This window comes from Callithrix jacchus, chromosome 9 (assembly GCF_049354715.1).
Source record: "Callithrix jacchus isolate 240 chromosome 9, calJac240_pri, whole genome shotgun sequence".
In the NCBI taxonomy this organism is placed as follows: domain Eukaryota; kingdom Metazoa; phylum Chordata; class Mammalia; order Primates; family Cebidae; genus Callithrix; species Callithrix jacchus.
Window position 1 is genome coordinate 103,488,045 of NC_133510.1, and position 15,598 is coordinate 103,503,642.

The following is a 15,598-nucleotide window of genomic DNA, read 5'->3' on the forward strand; positions in this document are numbered from 1 at the left end:
AGACCTCAGAAAAGCAGAGGACTGTAAATGTTTCATAAACTTCTCTCTGGGTGCCTGCGCTGGCTGAGAGCCCATTCATCAGCCCAGGCGGCTGAGGGGCAGGTATTGTGCCGGTTACTATAGCATCACCTTGGAAAGGCTCATTTCGTGAGAGCCGCCCGCGAGCTGGGGTGGGGCAGGAGGGGGACGCGGCTGGCTGGAGGAACTGGCGCTAGGCCACGGATGCTGCTGCTTGTCTCAGGACTTCTGGTGGTCCAGAGCTCACGCTAGCGTCCCCAGCTGCAGCCTAGGGAGGGAGAGAGGCTGCGCTCAGTCTGAGAGTGGCTGCCTAGACATCGACCACAGGCTGCTGCAGAGAGTGTAGCTTTTGCAAGGGGCTGAATTCCCAGCCAGACACCGGTTGGCCTCCTTTTTGGAGGGGTGGGAAAGCAGAGAGAGGAGGGAGTTGTCTCATCTTGGAAGATCTGGGCTGGGTTTCATCTCCTTTTTGGTTTTGAGTGGTTCCCTCCATGAGAACTGACTTCCAGGTGTTCGCCAAGGGAAACAAGGTGCTCCCCACACTGGAAATGAGAAAGGATGACAGTTTTTGAGACTGACTGTTAACGGCTCAGAGGTGCCCCTCATTCAAAATGCCTTTTAAAGCATTTGATACCTTCAAAGAAAAAATTCTGAAACCCGGGAAGGAAGGAATGAAGAACGCCGTGGGAGATTCTCTGGGAATTTTACAAAGGTAAAGTTTGCGAACTTTACTTCCTTTCTGAGAAGCCTCCTATATGTGAGAGACTTGGTATCAGGTTTTTAAAACTACACTTTAATGAGGAGCGGGTGAGTCAGATTAGATCCTTCTGGAGCCCCTTCTAGCTTCAACAGTCTATGCCTGGAGGAAAAACAGGTGCATCAGAAGTATTGGGTTGTATTAGAAAAGTGTTAAGACAAATATTCTATTTATATAGCTGGATTAGCACTTTCCGGAGATGGTGATAATGCATATGGTATGTTTGGCATTGAATTAGAAAATATTTAGGGAGATAATATTTCATGTTAATTCATTAGTAATGCCTTAAGTAATTTTTATGAGTTTTTCACTGAATCTTTCCACTATAAATGAAAATTAAATTTTTGCAAATTTTTAGCCTCTTTAATAAAATATATAAAGTGGTTCCTGATTGTATAGTTTGCAAAGAGAAGCATAGTCACACAATAGTTTGAAGGAAGTAACTGAAAAAATTTCTTTAAAGCAGAAAATCTCACATAATTGCAGTGGGAAAATGTTAAGTACTGTCATTGAATTGAATGTAATTTTAGTCCAAACCCAATAAATATATTTTAAAGTAAAATATATTAGTGAAAAGAGAGTTTGCCATAAATGAATGAATTAATGTGACATTTTATGAATTTTTATAGACACAGTAAATGCCTTTCTAGTTATATAGATGATTTCATAAGTTGTTCTTATGTGCAAGGTAAAATGACTGCTTTCTCTCTCTGATATAAATAAATGTGAAACATACCTTTGATAAGCTTTTTATGTGTTGAATGATTATTTCTAATCTTGGTGAGTGAAAATGCCATCTGGTGTGTCCTGTTAACTTTTCCGTTATCTCTTAAATTTCAAAAGTTTTTTATTTAAAGGACTATTTCCAGGCAATCTGAGATTCATCCCATTTCTTGTGTTTTAAAACACATATGCTCCTGTCAGTGTTAAATTTTTCATTGTATCACTGTTAATAAACTTTCCTAATAAGAAAAAGGAGTTGGACACATTATTTTAGTAAATAAAAACAAGAAGGCTTCAATCAGACCTATACTATATTAGCATGTCTAGATGAAAACCTAGCTCAGTGACAGCAGCATAAACCAGCCAAATATAGAAAAAAAAATTACAATTAACATTTTTTTCATAGGGGTTTTATCCTTCTGCTGAGCACTCCCCAGGAAACATCTTATTGTGGTGGCATTCATTTGATTAGAAATGCAAAAAGAATTTTTGCATAATAAGCACAATAGCTTAACTGGCTTATTCAAGTGCTGACAAAGGAATCTGGCAAAGTCAAGAATAAAAACCACAGGCCAGGCACAGGCTCACACCTATAATCCCTGTACTTTGGGAGGCAGAGGTGGGAGGATCACTTGAGGCCAGAAGTTCGAGACTAGCTCAGAGAACATAGAGAGACCCTGCCTCTATGAAAATATAAACAATTAGTCAGCATGATGGTGTATGCCTGTCATCTCAGCTTCCCAAGAAGTGGGAGTATTGCTTGAGCCCAGAGGTTGCAGTGAGCCAAGATCGTACCTCTGTATTTCAGCCAGGGAGACAGAGTGAGACTGTCTCAAAAAATGAAAAGAAAAAAAAACCCAAAAACCAATGACTTTGGGCCATAGTCACCATTATAATCAGCAAACTCTGCCTTAGTTTATAAAATATTTGATATAAGAAAAAACATAGGAATTTTCTTTTCAAACTTAAGTTTAATTGCTTTTTAAAAAAATTTAATTGCTTTTTTCAGTAGGAGACTGATTGAAGAACCGGTTTTGCTATGTTTGATTGGAGGAGCCACATGGAGATCTTTTTGTTTACCAAATTGGTTTGCTTAGGGATATAAAAAAATTAGTGATCTTCCAAATTGTGTGACCTTAACTAGAAATTGGGCTATGTGTCTAGGACTGTTTGAACAGTTTCCACAGAACAATAGAAAAACAGCTAGCACAGTGCTGGAGACAGAGAATGCATAAAACAGACGCTAGATATTGTCATCGTTGTCCTAATTGTAGAATATCTTTAGAAAAAAAATAAAGCCAAAGTCAAATCCCTTTTTTCAGTGTTCTATAGAGAGAAATTATTGGCAGAAGCAAAAACAGATATTGCTTGAGCAGTGATCCAAGTTAACCTTCAGTTCTAGTGGTCTTTGAGCAGAGCTCCAGAATTATCAAGACCAGCTCTGCCACACATTTGGCACTGACCACAGATGTATAAGGTAATTATATGTAAAGGACCCTGCCCAGAGCCTGGCATATACTGGCCAATTCCCGCTCACTTCACTGATTTTCATGTAAAACCAGTTGACAGAATCCCATGTAAAAACATCACAAAGAACTGTTTTCTGTTTTGTAGGAGCACTTGGAAGTTGGAAGCCTCTACATTCTAACTTAGAAGGCAATGTAAATCATAGCTGTCTAATAATGTTTGAGACTGAGGTCATCATCTAAATGGAATTTTTGAGATGCTTTTTAATCACAGTGTTCCTCACAGTCAGGGGAGTGGCAATTGCAAAGGGAAGCATTTGAGAGTTCCCACACAGAGTTGATTACAGTGAGGCATGATTAGCCTTCCTGGAAAACAGTCATTGATAAGAAGCAGCTGAGCAATTGTTCAGCTAAAGGTAAAATGATATTTTAGAAGTGTAGGAAGAAAGAAGATGCACTCATTTATAGTTTAGTGTTGTGTTATATAGGTGACATAGAAAGCATTAAACTTGTAAGTTAATGTCCAGATATTGACAGGCAGATTTGTTTGATTTCAATGACCATTTATGTGTCCTTTAATTGTTCATGTCTAGAAAACATAATAGTAACAAAACAGTATGTTTCAGACACTGTAAACTCATTTAATTCTATTAAAAACCCCATGCAGAGGGGACTAGTATAATTACAATTTTTCTTTTTTTTTTGAGATAGAGTCTCACTCTGTTGCCTAGGCTGGAGTGCAGTGATGCGATCATAGCTTACTGCAGCCTCGAACTCCTGGCCTCAAGCTATCCTGCCTTCCTAGCCTCCCAAAGTGCTAGGATTATAGGCATAAGCCACAGTATCTAGCAACAGTTTTACAGGTGAGAAAACTGAGGCACAGAGAGGTTAAGTAGCTTGCCCAAGGTCACACAGCTTGTGAATGGCAGGGCTGGTTTTCAAACCTGTTGTTCTACACCCATTGTTCTTAATCATTACATTATGTTACCTCTCTAATCAAGTGTTTTTCCTCTTCCCACTCTCTGTCTTGAAATTACGCCACTTATTTAGGTTTAGGGAGGTACTTGGACTGCAATGTAGCCAGAAACTTCTGGACCTGCTGGCAAGTATGGACTGTTCTCTTAATCAATTGTACCAGTATTGAAGGCTTTCGCCAAAGGAGGCTTAAGGGGAGTCTGGTCTACTTACAAGTATGTCTATCTTCCCTTTAAATGAAACTAGTCCCTGCATCGTGTCTGTCCTCAGCATTCAGGAGTTGTGTATTAAACATATGTGCCAGATGTGCACTTCCTGCTCCATCAGCAAAGGCGAGTGTGTTAAAGCTTCTCTGAGATCAGGCAATCCTGGGTTCCAATTGCTGCAGCATCCTTTACTTCCCTACCTGCATAGCCTCAGGCAACTTGGCTGCAATGGGGTGACTCTAGGAAACCAGCTGAGATCACATCTCCCCACTGCTCAAAGCTGCCTCATTCAGAGTTAAAGCCAATGCCCTTTCAATGGCCTTCAAGGTCCTCTGTGATCTAGGACTTTGAGAAGACTCTCTGACTTCATCTGTGACATTTTCCTGCCTCACTCTACTCTGGATTCACAGGCCTCCTGGCTCTTACTAGAACTCCTCAGATCCACTCCTGTCTGGGCTTTTGCCCTATCTGTTTCTTTTGCTTAAATACTTTCCTCCCAAATAGCCTGATGGCTCATTCTCACACTTTCTTCAAGTCTCTGCTCAAGGATCCCCAGTTTCCTGACCATCCTATTTAAACATCAGTCTCACCTGCCCTCCTCCTGCTCTCTTCTCTGTCCCTCTTTCCTGCTTTACTTCACCCCTGTCTTAGGTAGGTTACCTAAAAAGCACAGCCTGAGACAGGGATTTGGATGAGCCTAGAATGTGATTTATTGAGAGAGCTCTTCCTGAAAAAACTCAGAGGGAATAAAACAAGAAAGGAAAGGAGAGGCTGCGTGCAGTGGCTCACGCCTGTAATCCTAGCACTTTGAGAGGCCAAGGTGGGCAGATTGCCTGAGCTCAGGAGTTCTAGAACAGCCTGGGCAACACAGTGAAACCCTGTCTCTACTAAAAGATAAAAAATTAGCCAGGTGTGGCGGTGTGCACCTATAGTCCTAGCTACTTGGGCGGCTGAGGCAAAACAATTGCTTGAACCCAGGAGGCAGAGGTGAGATAGCACCACTGTACTCCAGCCTGGACAACAGAGGGAGATTCGGTCAAAAAAAGAAAGCAGGAAAGCAAGAAAGCAAGAGGAAGGGAGGGAAGGAAGGAAGGGAGGGAGGGAGAGAGGGAGGAAGAGGAGAGGAGAGGAGAAAGAGCCAAGTAAGGATGCTCGCTCACAAAGATTTAGACCTCTCAGGATCTTTCACAGGGGAAGGCTCTGGAGCATAGGCCATGTGCTGAGTCCTTCCTTTGGGGCAAATGAGGCAGCCTTTTTTTTTTAATCTCTGCCTCAGTCAGTCATTGGCTGTGGGCTGCCCCACTGAGGTGAGGGGTTTATTTGGAGGCCACTGAGGAAGTTCTCCAGGGTCCCTCCTGCCAGGACTAGAATCCCAGGCAAGGATTCTAGTGGCAAGGTGAACCAGAACTGTTGCCTCATCATGGGAGCAGGAAGAAATGTGTTTGGCATCTAGGTGATCCACTCAGACATCTCCTGATATTGCCTTGGCTAGCTTTTTTGTTTTATTTTAATTTTTAATATAATAGAGACGGGGGTCTTGCCATGTTGATTAGGCTGGTCTTGAACTCAGATGATCCTCCCACTTTGGCCTCCCAAAGTGCTAGAATTACAGGCACAAACCACTGCACCCTGCCTAGTTTTAGCTGCAGATGGGAAAACACAGCAAATGTGACCTGCTAGCAGCTCTGAAAGTAGAGGTGTGCTTGCCCAATAAGGGGAACTGGGGAGTGCGCTGTTGTGGTTTCTATGACAGCCCACCCACTGCACTGCTCAGATCAACTTCCTTCTCACAGGAAGTCCACTCCATCCAGGGTCAGCTTCTCCATGGTTGTAATTCCCGAGGAGCCTTCCAAAGACGAGTTATTAAGACAGAATCCAGTGCCCACTGTGATGACTGGTCCCTCCTCTCCACACCTTTCTTCCCCTCACTTCTGTTGGCTTGCCTGATGAGTTGCCTAGATCTTCATCCCTGAGAGGTCTAAGTCTTTGGTTAACATAACCTCATCGGTCATGGTTGCTGTATTTGCACAATGATGGTTAAAAACTAGCCAAGGCAGTATCAGGAGATGTCCCAGCGGATCATCTGGGTGCCAAACATATGTCTTCCTGCTCCCATGATGAAGCAACAGTTCCGGTTCCTCCTGAAGATCAGGATCCATGACCTTTACCACTGTAGTGACTTCTTGCCATGTCTTCTGGTCTTGGCATGAGGACCCCAAAGTGACTGAGCAGCAGTCCTAACTGTATGTTGACTGGGATCTCCATTTTGTTCCTAAATGGAAAAACTCTTCCTTGTGAATCAGGATTTCTACACCCTCAGAGCCTAAGTTGAAGAGATGAGACATTCCTCAGGTGGGTTAGTGGGAATGATGGCAAATGGGGCCACTCCTCTCACCCCTTGTTTCTTTGACCTGTGTATTCTGCCATTGGGCACACAGCACCATGGCATAACTGTTGGGATTTTTGTTTATTTGTTTAAGATGGAATCTAGCTCTGTTGCCCAGGCTGGAGTGCAGTGGCTTGATCTTGGCGCACTGCAACCTCTGCCTCCCGGGTTAAAGCAATTCTGCCTCAGCCTCCCGAGTAGCTGAGATCACAGGCACCCACCACCACACTTGGCTAATTTTGTATTTTTAGTAAAGACCGGGTTTCACCATGTTGGCCAGGCTGGTCTCGAACACTTGACCTCAAGTGATCCACCCACCTCAGCCTCCCAAAGTGCTGGGATTACAGGCACATAACTGTTGGTTTATGGAATATGCTGCATCCTGGAGTATAGCACCTTATCTTCCCAGAACTTCATCTCTAAGATTATGCCACAGCTGCATCTTTAAGAAGCTTCTTCAGGTCAGGCGCGGTGGCTCACGCCTATAATCCCAGCACTTTGGGAGGCCAAGGCGGGTGGATCATGAGGTCAAGAGATCGAGACCATCCTGGTCAACAAGGTAAAACTCCCATCTCTACTAAAAATACAAAAAAAATTAGCCGGGCATGGTGGCGCGCGCCTGTAGTCCCAGCGATTCGGGAGGCTGAGGCAGGAGAATTGCTTGAACCCAGGAGGCGGATGTTGCGGTGAGCCAAGATCGCGCCGTTGCACTCCAGCCTGGGTAACAAGAGCGAAACTCCGTCTCAGAAAAAAAAAAAAAAAAAAAGAAGCTCTTCTTCAGAGGCCGGGCACTGTGGCTCAAACGTGTAATCCCAGCACTTTGGGAGGCCAAGGTAGGTGGATCATTTGAGGTCAGGAGTTCGAGACTAGCCTGGCCAATGTGGGGAAAGCCCATCTCTACCAAAAATACAAAAATTAGTCAGGCATGGCGGTGGACACCTGTAATCTCAGCTATTCAAGAGGGTGAGGCAGGAGAATTGCTTGCTTGAACCCAGAAGGCAGAGGCTGCAGTGAGCCAAGATCGAGCCACTGCACTCCAGCCTGGGCAACAGAGGAAGACTCCATCTCAAAAAAAAAAAAGCTTCTTCAGCCCTGGCAGTCTGTCAGCTTCTGGATGGTGTAATGTATTGTGGGGTTTGTAGGTCCCGTTTTCTGTTTTTTGGGTTTTTTTTTTTGTATTTTTATTCTTGTGGGTCCCGTTTTCATGTGCCCACTGCTATGCTATGTTTGCCATAAATTGCGTGCCTTGATCTGAGAAAAGGTGATGTGAGGTCCCATGTTGAGAAATCAGACACTGAATCCTCGGATAGAGATGATGGCTGAGACTTGTAGTCTGAATAGGCAAACTCATTCACGGAATATATCAACCCTAGTCAGGATGAATTGCTACCCTTTCCAGGATGGAAGGGGTCTGTTATAAACAACTTGTAACCAAGAGACTAGTTTGTCCCCTCAGGAACTGTGCTATCTCATGGGCTCAGCATTGGTTTTGTTGCTGACAGCAACAGGGGCTAGCTTGGTCCTGGTGAGTGGGAGCCCCAACATAGCCTCCATCCCTGCTGCCATGGTTACTCTGTTCACAAGTGTACTGCTCTAGCACTGGGTGACTGAGGATGGAAGCTGACTGACATTAACTGGCCAAGTCGGCCTGCCTATCATCTGTTTGGTGCCTCTTCCAAATGGCTTGTGATAATGTGCAATCAGGAGAGCTCATACTAGGCATCCACTTATAGACTCATCCATATCTCTTCCCCGGATCTTCTTCCCAGTCCTCCAATATTGCTTTATCTGGCCCCTGACCTCCAGTGAAGTCACTCACCATTATGAGTCCATCCTTACCTTTGAATGTTTCTCTTTTCGTAAAAATGGGTGGCCAGGAGACCGCTCAAAACTCTACCTATTGGGAGGCTTTTGCCCTCACTGTCCTTCAGGGCCATCCCTGGGTGGGCTGGAGTGCAGCGGCAGTCCATTTGTAAGACACTCTAACATACCAAATTGACCAGCTTTGGACCGAACTCAGTTTTCTTCCTCCTGTAATTTGTCCACAAGTGTGAGCTCATAGCCATTGGTACAGCAGATATAGGTCACATGGAATCATGGCCCCTCTGACATGGGCTTACTTGTTCCATGTGGCCCTGCTGGTGTTAGATTCCAGATGGACCACTTCCATCTGATGACAGACAGTTGGACTTTGCAGGTCTGACAGTACCTAGCTCATGATGGGTAGTTTTAGCTGCATGGTCTCTTGATATTCCATGGTCAGAAGCTGTGACTGCACCAGGACTCAGTAACAGGCCATGAATTATTTTTTGTCTGTTTTATATTTCTCTACTGTTGATGGCATGGCCTTTTCCCAGAATCCTAAGGCTCTGTGCTGTATTTCTCCTATTGAGTTTTGCCAGAAACCTCATAGTGTCTTTTCTTATTCAGGTGCCTTTAGTACCAAGGGTATGCTGGAGAACACAGCCCTAGTGGCAAGATCACTCTTATTGCAGCCTGGATTTGCTACAGAACGCTTTCTCGTTGTTGGATCTCATTAAAAACTAGCAGTCTTTTATGTCATGGAATAAGTGGGTTAGAACAATATTCCCAAGTGTTGGATACATTGCCCCAAAAACCCAAAGAGAACTGCCAACCATTGTGCTTCTTCCTTGGAGGTTGGAAGTTCAAAGTACAATAACCTTTCCTTCACTTTGGAGGGAATGTTCTGGAAGGTCTCAAACACTAGACCCCTGTGCACTTCACTCATGTGATGGACCTGTGATCTTTGTAGTAATTATTTCCCATCCAATGTAGCACACGTTTTACTGAGGCATCCAGAGTACTTGTCAATTCTTGTTCCTGAGGTCTCACCAACATGTTGTCATCTATTGGTCATAATAGATCAATGTGATGTTCTGCAGCAGGTCCAGAAGGTCTCTCTGGCTATATTATGAGAGAGAACAATCCATGGATATCTACTGTTGTTCATGTCATGTCATTGTGAACTTCTTAGCCTCCTTTCTAATGGATATGGAAAGAATGCACCAGATCAAGATAGGCAAGCTATGTACCTGAGTTAAGAGTGTGGTAGTTCCCTGTCATCCACCGTGAACCCCCTACCCCCCCCTTTTTTTGCAGGTGGTTAGGCTGGTGAATTACACTGGGATTTAAAGGGGTGTACCACCCCTGCATCCTTTAAATCTCTGAAGGTACAATAATCTCTGTCATTCTGCATAATGTGATACTGTTTCTGATTTATCTTCTTAACTAGGGATGCCAGTTTTAAGGACTTTCATTTGACTTTTTTCTATTACAACAGTTTTTATTCTACAAGTCAAGGATCCACTAAAAGGGTTTTTCCAAATGCTAGGTGTCTCTCTTCCAATTACACATGTGGGAATTATACATGGGGAAATGACCACTGGGTGGGTCCATGGACATGAACTCACTACGAGACGAACCTGGGCCAGGACTCCGCTTACATGAGCCCCACTATAACGGAGGCAGAATAATGTTATAAATCCCTGAGTATCAACATCAACTTGCCACAAAATATCGAGGTATTTTTCTTTCTTCAGTGTATGTTTACCCAAATTAATGGTGCTAGATTCCTTTGGGGAAGGACTGTGGGCATCACGACTGCGTTTCCTTCTGTGGTATTGTGGGTTCCTTTGTCATGAAACTTTCAGTCTTCTCCGTCAGTCTTTAGATTCTGACCTAGAAACTAGGCAAGAGAGTGTGACTTTCCATTGGGATGGCCAGCCTCAGCCTACTGCCTATTCATCAACTCGTGATCTTTTCTGGTTTTCTGTATATGAAGCAATACCCTTATTTGCTGTCCATTTCTTTTGCTCCTCAGAGCACCATGTTCTATGAGACATCTCTGAGATTCCTATGGGCTGATTCTGTAACTGTCATTCTGAATTTCCTGCCCATATGTATGATGGTTAAGTGCTACCAATCATCCTAATTGCTACTGGTTCTGGACCAGCACCTCCTACTGTGAGCCTCAGCCAGCAGAGGACAGCAGCTTCTGAGCATCTCAGGGGTGCTGGTGGCCCCATCACCACTGCATTCCTTATTATCTTAGCAGCAGGAGTATTCCTCAGGCATCCTGGGGAATATGGTTCGTTTGTGGGGTTTTCTGGTCTTATATAGTAAATCCATTCCTGCATATTCATTTATTTGAGCCTTTTGATCTTTCTTTATAATCTGCTATAACAGTTCCTGACATTTTTCATTTTTAAAGAAAATAAGTTAAAGAGAGACCTTTTAATTGATCAAGAGTGTGATCAACATTAAAGATAAAACAATTATGGAATACCTTTTTTTTTTCTTTTTTTGAGACGGAGTTTCACTTTTATTACCCAGGCTGGAGTGCAATGGCGCGATCTCGGCTCACTGCAACCTCCGCCTCCTGGGTTCAGGCAATTCTCCTACCACAGCCTCCTGAGTAGCTGGGATTACAGGCATGAACCACCGTACCCAGCTAATTTTTTGTATTTTTAGTAGAGACAGGGTTTCACCATGTTCACCAGGATGGTCTCGATCTCTTGACCTCGTGATCCCCCCACCTCGGCCTCCCAAAGTGCTGGGTTTACAGGCGTGATGGAATTCTTATATTCCAAATAATAGAGATCAAAACTTTACTAAAGGAATAGAAGACAGCCAATTTAATTCTCAGTAATTCAGCGCCATGACTGGTTCAAATTCAGTAGTTTTTTTACCAGGCATTAACAAAATGAAATAGGCTTGTAAATTAGGGTTAGATAATAGTTAAGGAAAAGAGAGGATGTAGACCTAGACCAAAGTAAGGACACTCTTTTGGCCTTAGGCATTCTCTCCTGGAATGGATAATTTCTTCTTCTTCTTTTATTTTGAGACAGAGTCTCACTACGTCACCTAGGCTGGAGTGCAGTGGCACAATAATACCTCACTGCAGCGTCAACTTCCCAGGCTCGAGATTCTCCCACCTCAGCCTTCTGAGTAGCTGGGACTACAGATGCAAGCCACCATGCTTGGCTAATTTTTAAAAATATTTTGCAGAGACAAAGCTCTCGCTATGTTGCCTAGAATGGTTCCAAACTCCTGGGCTTAAGCCATCCTCCTGCCTTAGCCTCCCAAATTGCTGGGATTACAGGCATGCACCACTGTGTCCAGCCTTCAAGTTATTTTTTAAAAAGTCATGGTGGCCATATCCTATGTCTCTGTGTACAATGTAATAATGACTAGAAATTAGTACAGAATTATATTTTAAAAGTCACCAGGATCCTCTTGACATGTCTATTTTGTTTAAGTTTCCAAGAACTTTATTAGCAGTTTATCAGGACCATTTCTCTTAAAGCCTTTGCTGCAATTTAGACCCTGTGTCATGGAATCATGCACCCTTTATTAGTTTCCTAGGGCAGCTGTAACAATTGCCACAAACTAGGTGGCTTAAAGCAACAAACTGATTCTCTCACAATTCTGGAGACCAGAAGTTCAAACCCAAGGTGGTGGCAAGGCCAAGCTCCCACTGAAGGTTCTGAAGGAGGCCTCATGCCTGCCTCTCCCTGGCTACTGCGAATCCCGGGCATGCCTTGGCTTGTGGATGCATCACTCCAATTCCTGCATTTGTTGTCATTTGGCCTTCTCCCCTGGTCTCTGTATCTATGTGTTCAAATCCCCCTCTTATAAGGACGCTAGTCATGAAATTAATCTAGTATAACCTCATGTTAACTTGATTATATCTGTGAAGACCCCATTTCCAAATAAGGTCACATTCACAGGTATTGGGGGTTAGAACATGAACATATTTTTTTTGGAGGACACATTCAATCTACCTCCCATATTGACAAACTCTCCCTTATCCAACTTTATTATCCTACTCCCTCCAACTCTAGTACATTCAGGATCCATTCCCAGGCATACTTTCCTGCTTCTTGATGTAAACATTCATCAGATTCTATGACTCCTGCTCTTGGTATCTTTTCATAGCTCAAAAGTATATTTTTTCATCTAAAATTTATATTCTCTTTTTCCAACTTCTTACAAATATTTTTACAATAATCAAATTTTCTAAGTGCGTCTTAAAGGTTAATAAGGTCTATAGATTCAATACCTACAGAGTAAAGCAACCATATTATATATCTTGACATAGACACACTAGATATTAACACATAGAAATAGTCTCCACTTTTTCAAAGACATATGTTGTATCATTTAAAGTTCTTAGTTGCAATCAACAGAATCCACCCTAGCTAAAATAGAATGAAATTTAGTAAAGCATGTTAGCAATTGGGGCAGGTGTGGTGGCTCGCCCCTGTAATCCCAGCACTTTGGGAGGCCGAGGTGGGCAAATCACCCAAGGTCAGGTGTTCAAGACAAGCCTGGTTAATATGGTGAAACCCCGTCTCTACTAAAAAAATATAAAAATTATCCAGACATAGTGGCACATGCCTGTAATCCCAGCTACTCAGCAGGCTGAGGCAAGAGAATCGCTTGAACCCAGGAGGCGGAGGTTGCTGTGAGCCAAGATTGCACTACTGCACTCCTGCCTAGGTGACAGAGCAAGACTTCATCTTAAAAAATAAATAAATAAAAAATATGGCTGGGCTTGGTGGCTCATGCTTGCAATCCTAGCACTTCGGGAGGCCAAGGCTGGTGGAGGATCACCTGAGGTCAGGAGTTTGAGACCAGCCTGGCCAGCATGGTGAAATCGCATCTCTACTAAAAATACAAAAATTAGGTGGGTGTGGTGGTGCATGCCTATAATCCCAGCTACTCAGAAGGTTGAGGCAGGAGAATTGCTTGAACCAGGAAGCAGAGGTTGTAGTGAACTGAACTTGCACCACTGCCCTCCAGCCTGGGTGACAGAGCAAGAGTCTATCTCAAAAAATAAATAAATAAAAACCAAAAAGCCAATAAAAGAATGTTAGGAATCATTCAGACTTCCTGGAAGGATCAGATCTGGACACTCTATCTCCAAAAAAAAAGCAGCAAAGAATGTATACCACTAGACTGTTTTGGATAAAACCCAGCTGCCACCACTGCCTGCCTCTAAGTGCTGATTGTATTCATGACTTCTTCCGGAAATCCTGCCACAACAGTCACGGAGGAGCCAACTGCCTCTGTTGCATTTGAAACCATCTGCACTGTCATTCCCCTGCATGCTGTATCCTCTTTTTGTTCTGTCCCGTATCTAAATCTCATTCAAGTGCTTCAGATTTAGCAGAGTTCACCTCTTGTGCCTGCACTGTAGCTGCAAGCGAGCCTAGGAAAAGTAGATTTTTTTTGCTGCTCCAGCAAGATTCAAAATATCAAGAAGTCATTAAGATATTGGACAGCTATAAATAATGGTTGTCTATTACATATGTGTGCTACTAGTTTATTTTTCAACTTTCGATAGAGACATGGGTACAAAACATTTTTCTTATGTCTTAAACTACAAGAAAAGCAATGATGCAAGTATGATGTTAAATGGCAATTGAGCTCTCTGTAGAAGTGACAATAGGGAGTGGTGGGGATTGTGGTATATTGAGAGCCAATTGTAGCCATGACAGAGTGACAGCTTGATAATTTCAGGTCTTCAGATTTTTCAGAATAAACAAGAAATCCAAGGTTTTATATGTGTGCTTGTTTTTGCAATATCTCCTGATTTTTATTTATTTATTTATGTAATACAATTTTTAAAAGTAGAGATGGGAGTTTCACTATGTTGCCCAGGCTGGCCTCAAACTCCTGGCCTCAAGCAATCCTCTTACCTTGGCCTCCCAAAGTTCTAGGATTACAGATGTGAAGCCACTGTGATGGGCCTTGGTTTTTAAACTCTGTCAATCTAATTTTTTTTTTTTTTTTTAGATGGAGTTTTGCTCTTGTTGCCCAGGCTGGAGAACAATGGTGCCTTCTTGGTTCACCGCAACCTCTGCCTCTCAGGTTCAGGTGATTCTTCTGCCTCAGCCTCCCAAGTAGCTGGGATTACAGGTCTGCACCACCATGCCCAGCTAATTTGCATTTTTAGTAGAGACAGAGTTTTGCCATGTTGGCTAGGCTGGTCTTGAACGCTTGACCTCAGGTGATCTGCAGGCCTCGGCCTCCCAAAGTGCTGGGGTTACAGGCATGAGCCACTGTACCCGGCCAATTAAATTAATATAAATTCTAAAAAAAAAAAAGCAAAAAAAACTCATACACACAGTATACCATATAAATAAAACATGGCTATGGGCCACATGTGGCCACTGGGTTGTCAGCTTGTCATCTGTAACTTAGGCTTTTTAAATCCATAGAGACTGTCTTTTTTTTCCTCCTGTTCAGCTAATGACCCCTGCCGAGATAAGAAGCACTGCTTCTCTGCTTAAATTACGGGATAAGAAAGGGTCAAATTACCAGGAGAAAACAAAAACATGGTAGATTGAACCTCAGAATCTGTGAAGCTGGGCTGAACGCTAGAGATTTTTGGTTCCTGATTTTCTGAATTTATAATCTACTGGAAGAGGCAAATATTAATTTAAAAAATGAGAGATACAGGTACTGTGAGAGCACTGACTGGGCTGCAGTTGGCCAGGTGCACTTTAGTGAGATCCGTTTGAATGTGGTGTGCTGAAATCCTTGCTGATAAGATCCTATTTCAAATCTCAAACTAGCTCTGGGGATCATATTTTAAATCCTCCTTCCCTTCTTTAAAATCTACCATTTATTGATTATCTATCGAGTGCTAGGAATGACACTAAGCGTTTTATAACTCGGTCTCATTTAACTCATTTAATGTTCCCAATAGTCCTGTCTTCCTTTCACAAGTGAGGGGACTGAGGTTGAGGGAAGTTAGGTAGCTTGCTCAAGGCCACACACCTAATAAATAGCACAGTCAGCATTGAACCCAGGACTGTCTGCCTCCAGATCATGTTCTCTTAATCCCACTGCAATACCGCTTCTCCAGAACATTTAAAAAAATGTCCTGCTCCCCCAAAACGTATGGAAATTTTTTTAAAAAGTCAAGAGTTGGGGGAGAAATATACATATGTATTTGCCAATATTGCCAATATGTGAACAAAATACCTCTGGAAGGATGGGCAATAAACTCAAAGCATTAACGCACTGAGAATGATCA

At 43.0% G+C, this 15,598-nt stretch overlaps 1 protein-coding gene across 1 annotated transcript in view; it reads left to right on the forward strand.

The window, feature by feature from the left end:
- Positions 1 to 311: 311 nt before the first annotated feature.
- SLC17A8 (solute carrier family 17 member 8) overlaps positions 312 to 15,598 on the forward strand; it is a 59,714-nt gene continuing 44,427 nt past the window's right edge. The window contains exon 1 of the mRNA XM_017976311.4: positions 312 to 730. Coding sequence (XP_017831800.2) covers positions 630 to 730 — 101 coding nt within the window. The 5' untranslated portion in view covers positions 312 to 629. The remainder of the gene's footprint in view (positions 731 to 15,598) is intronic.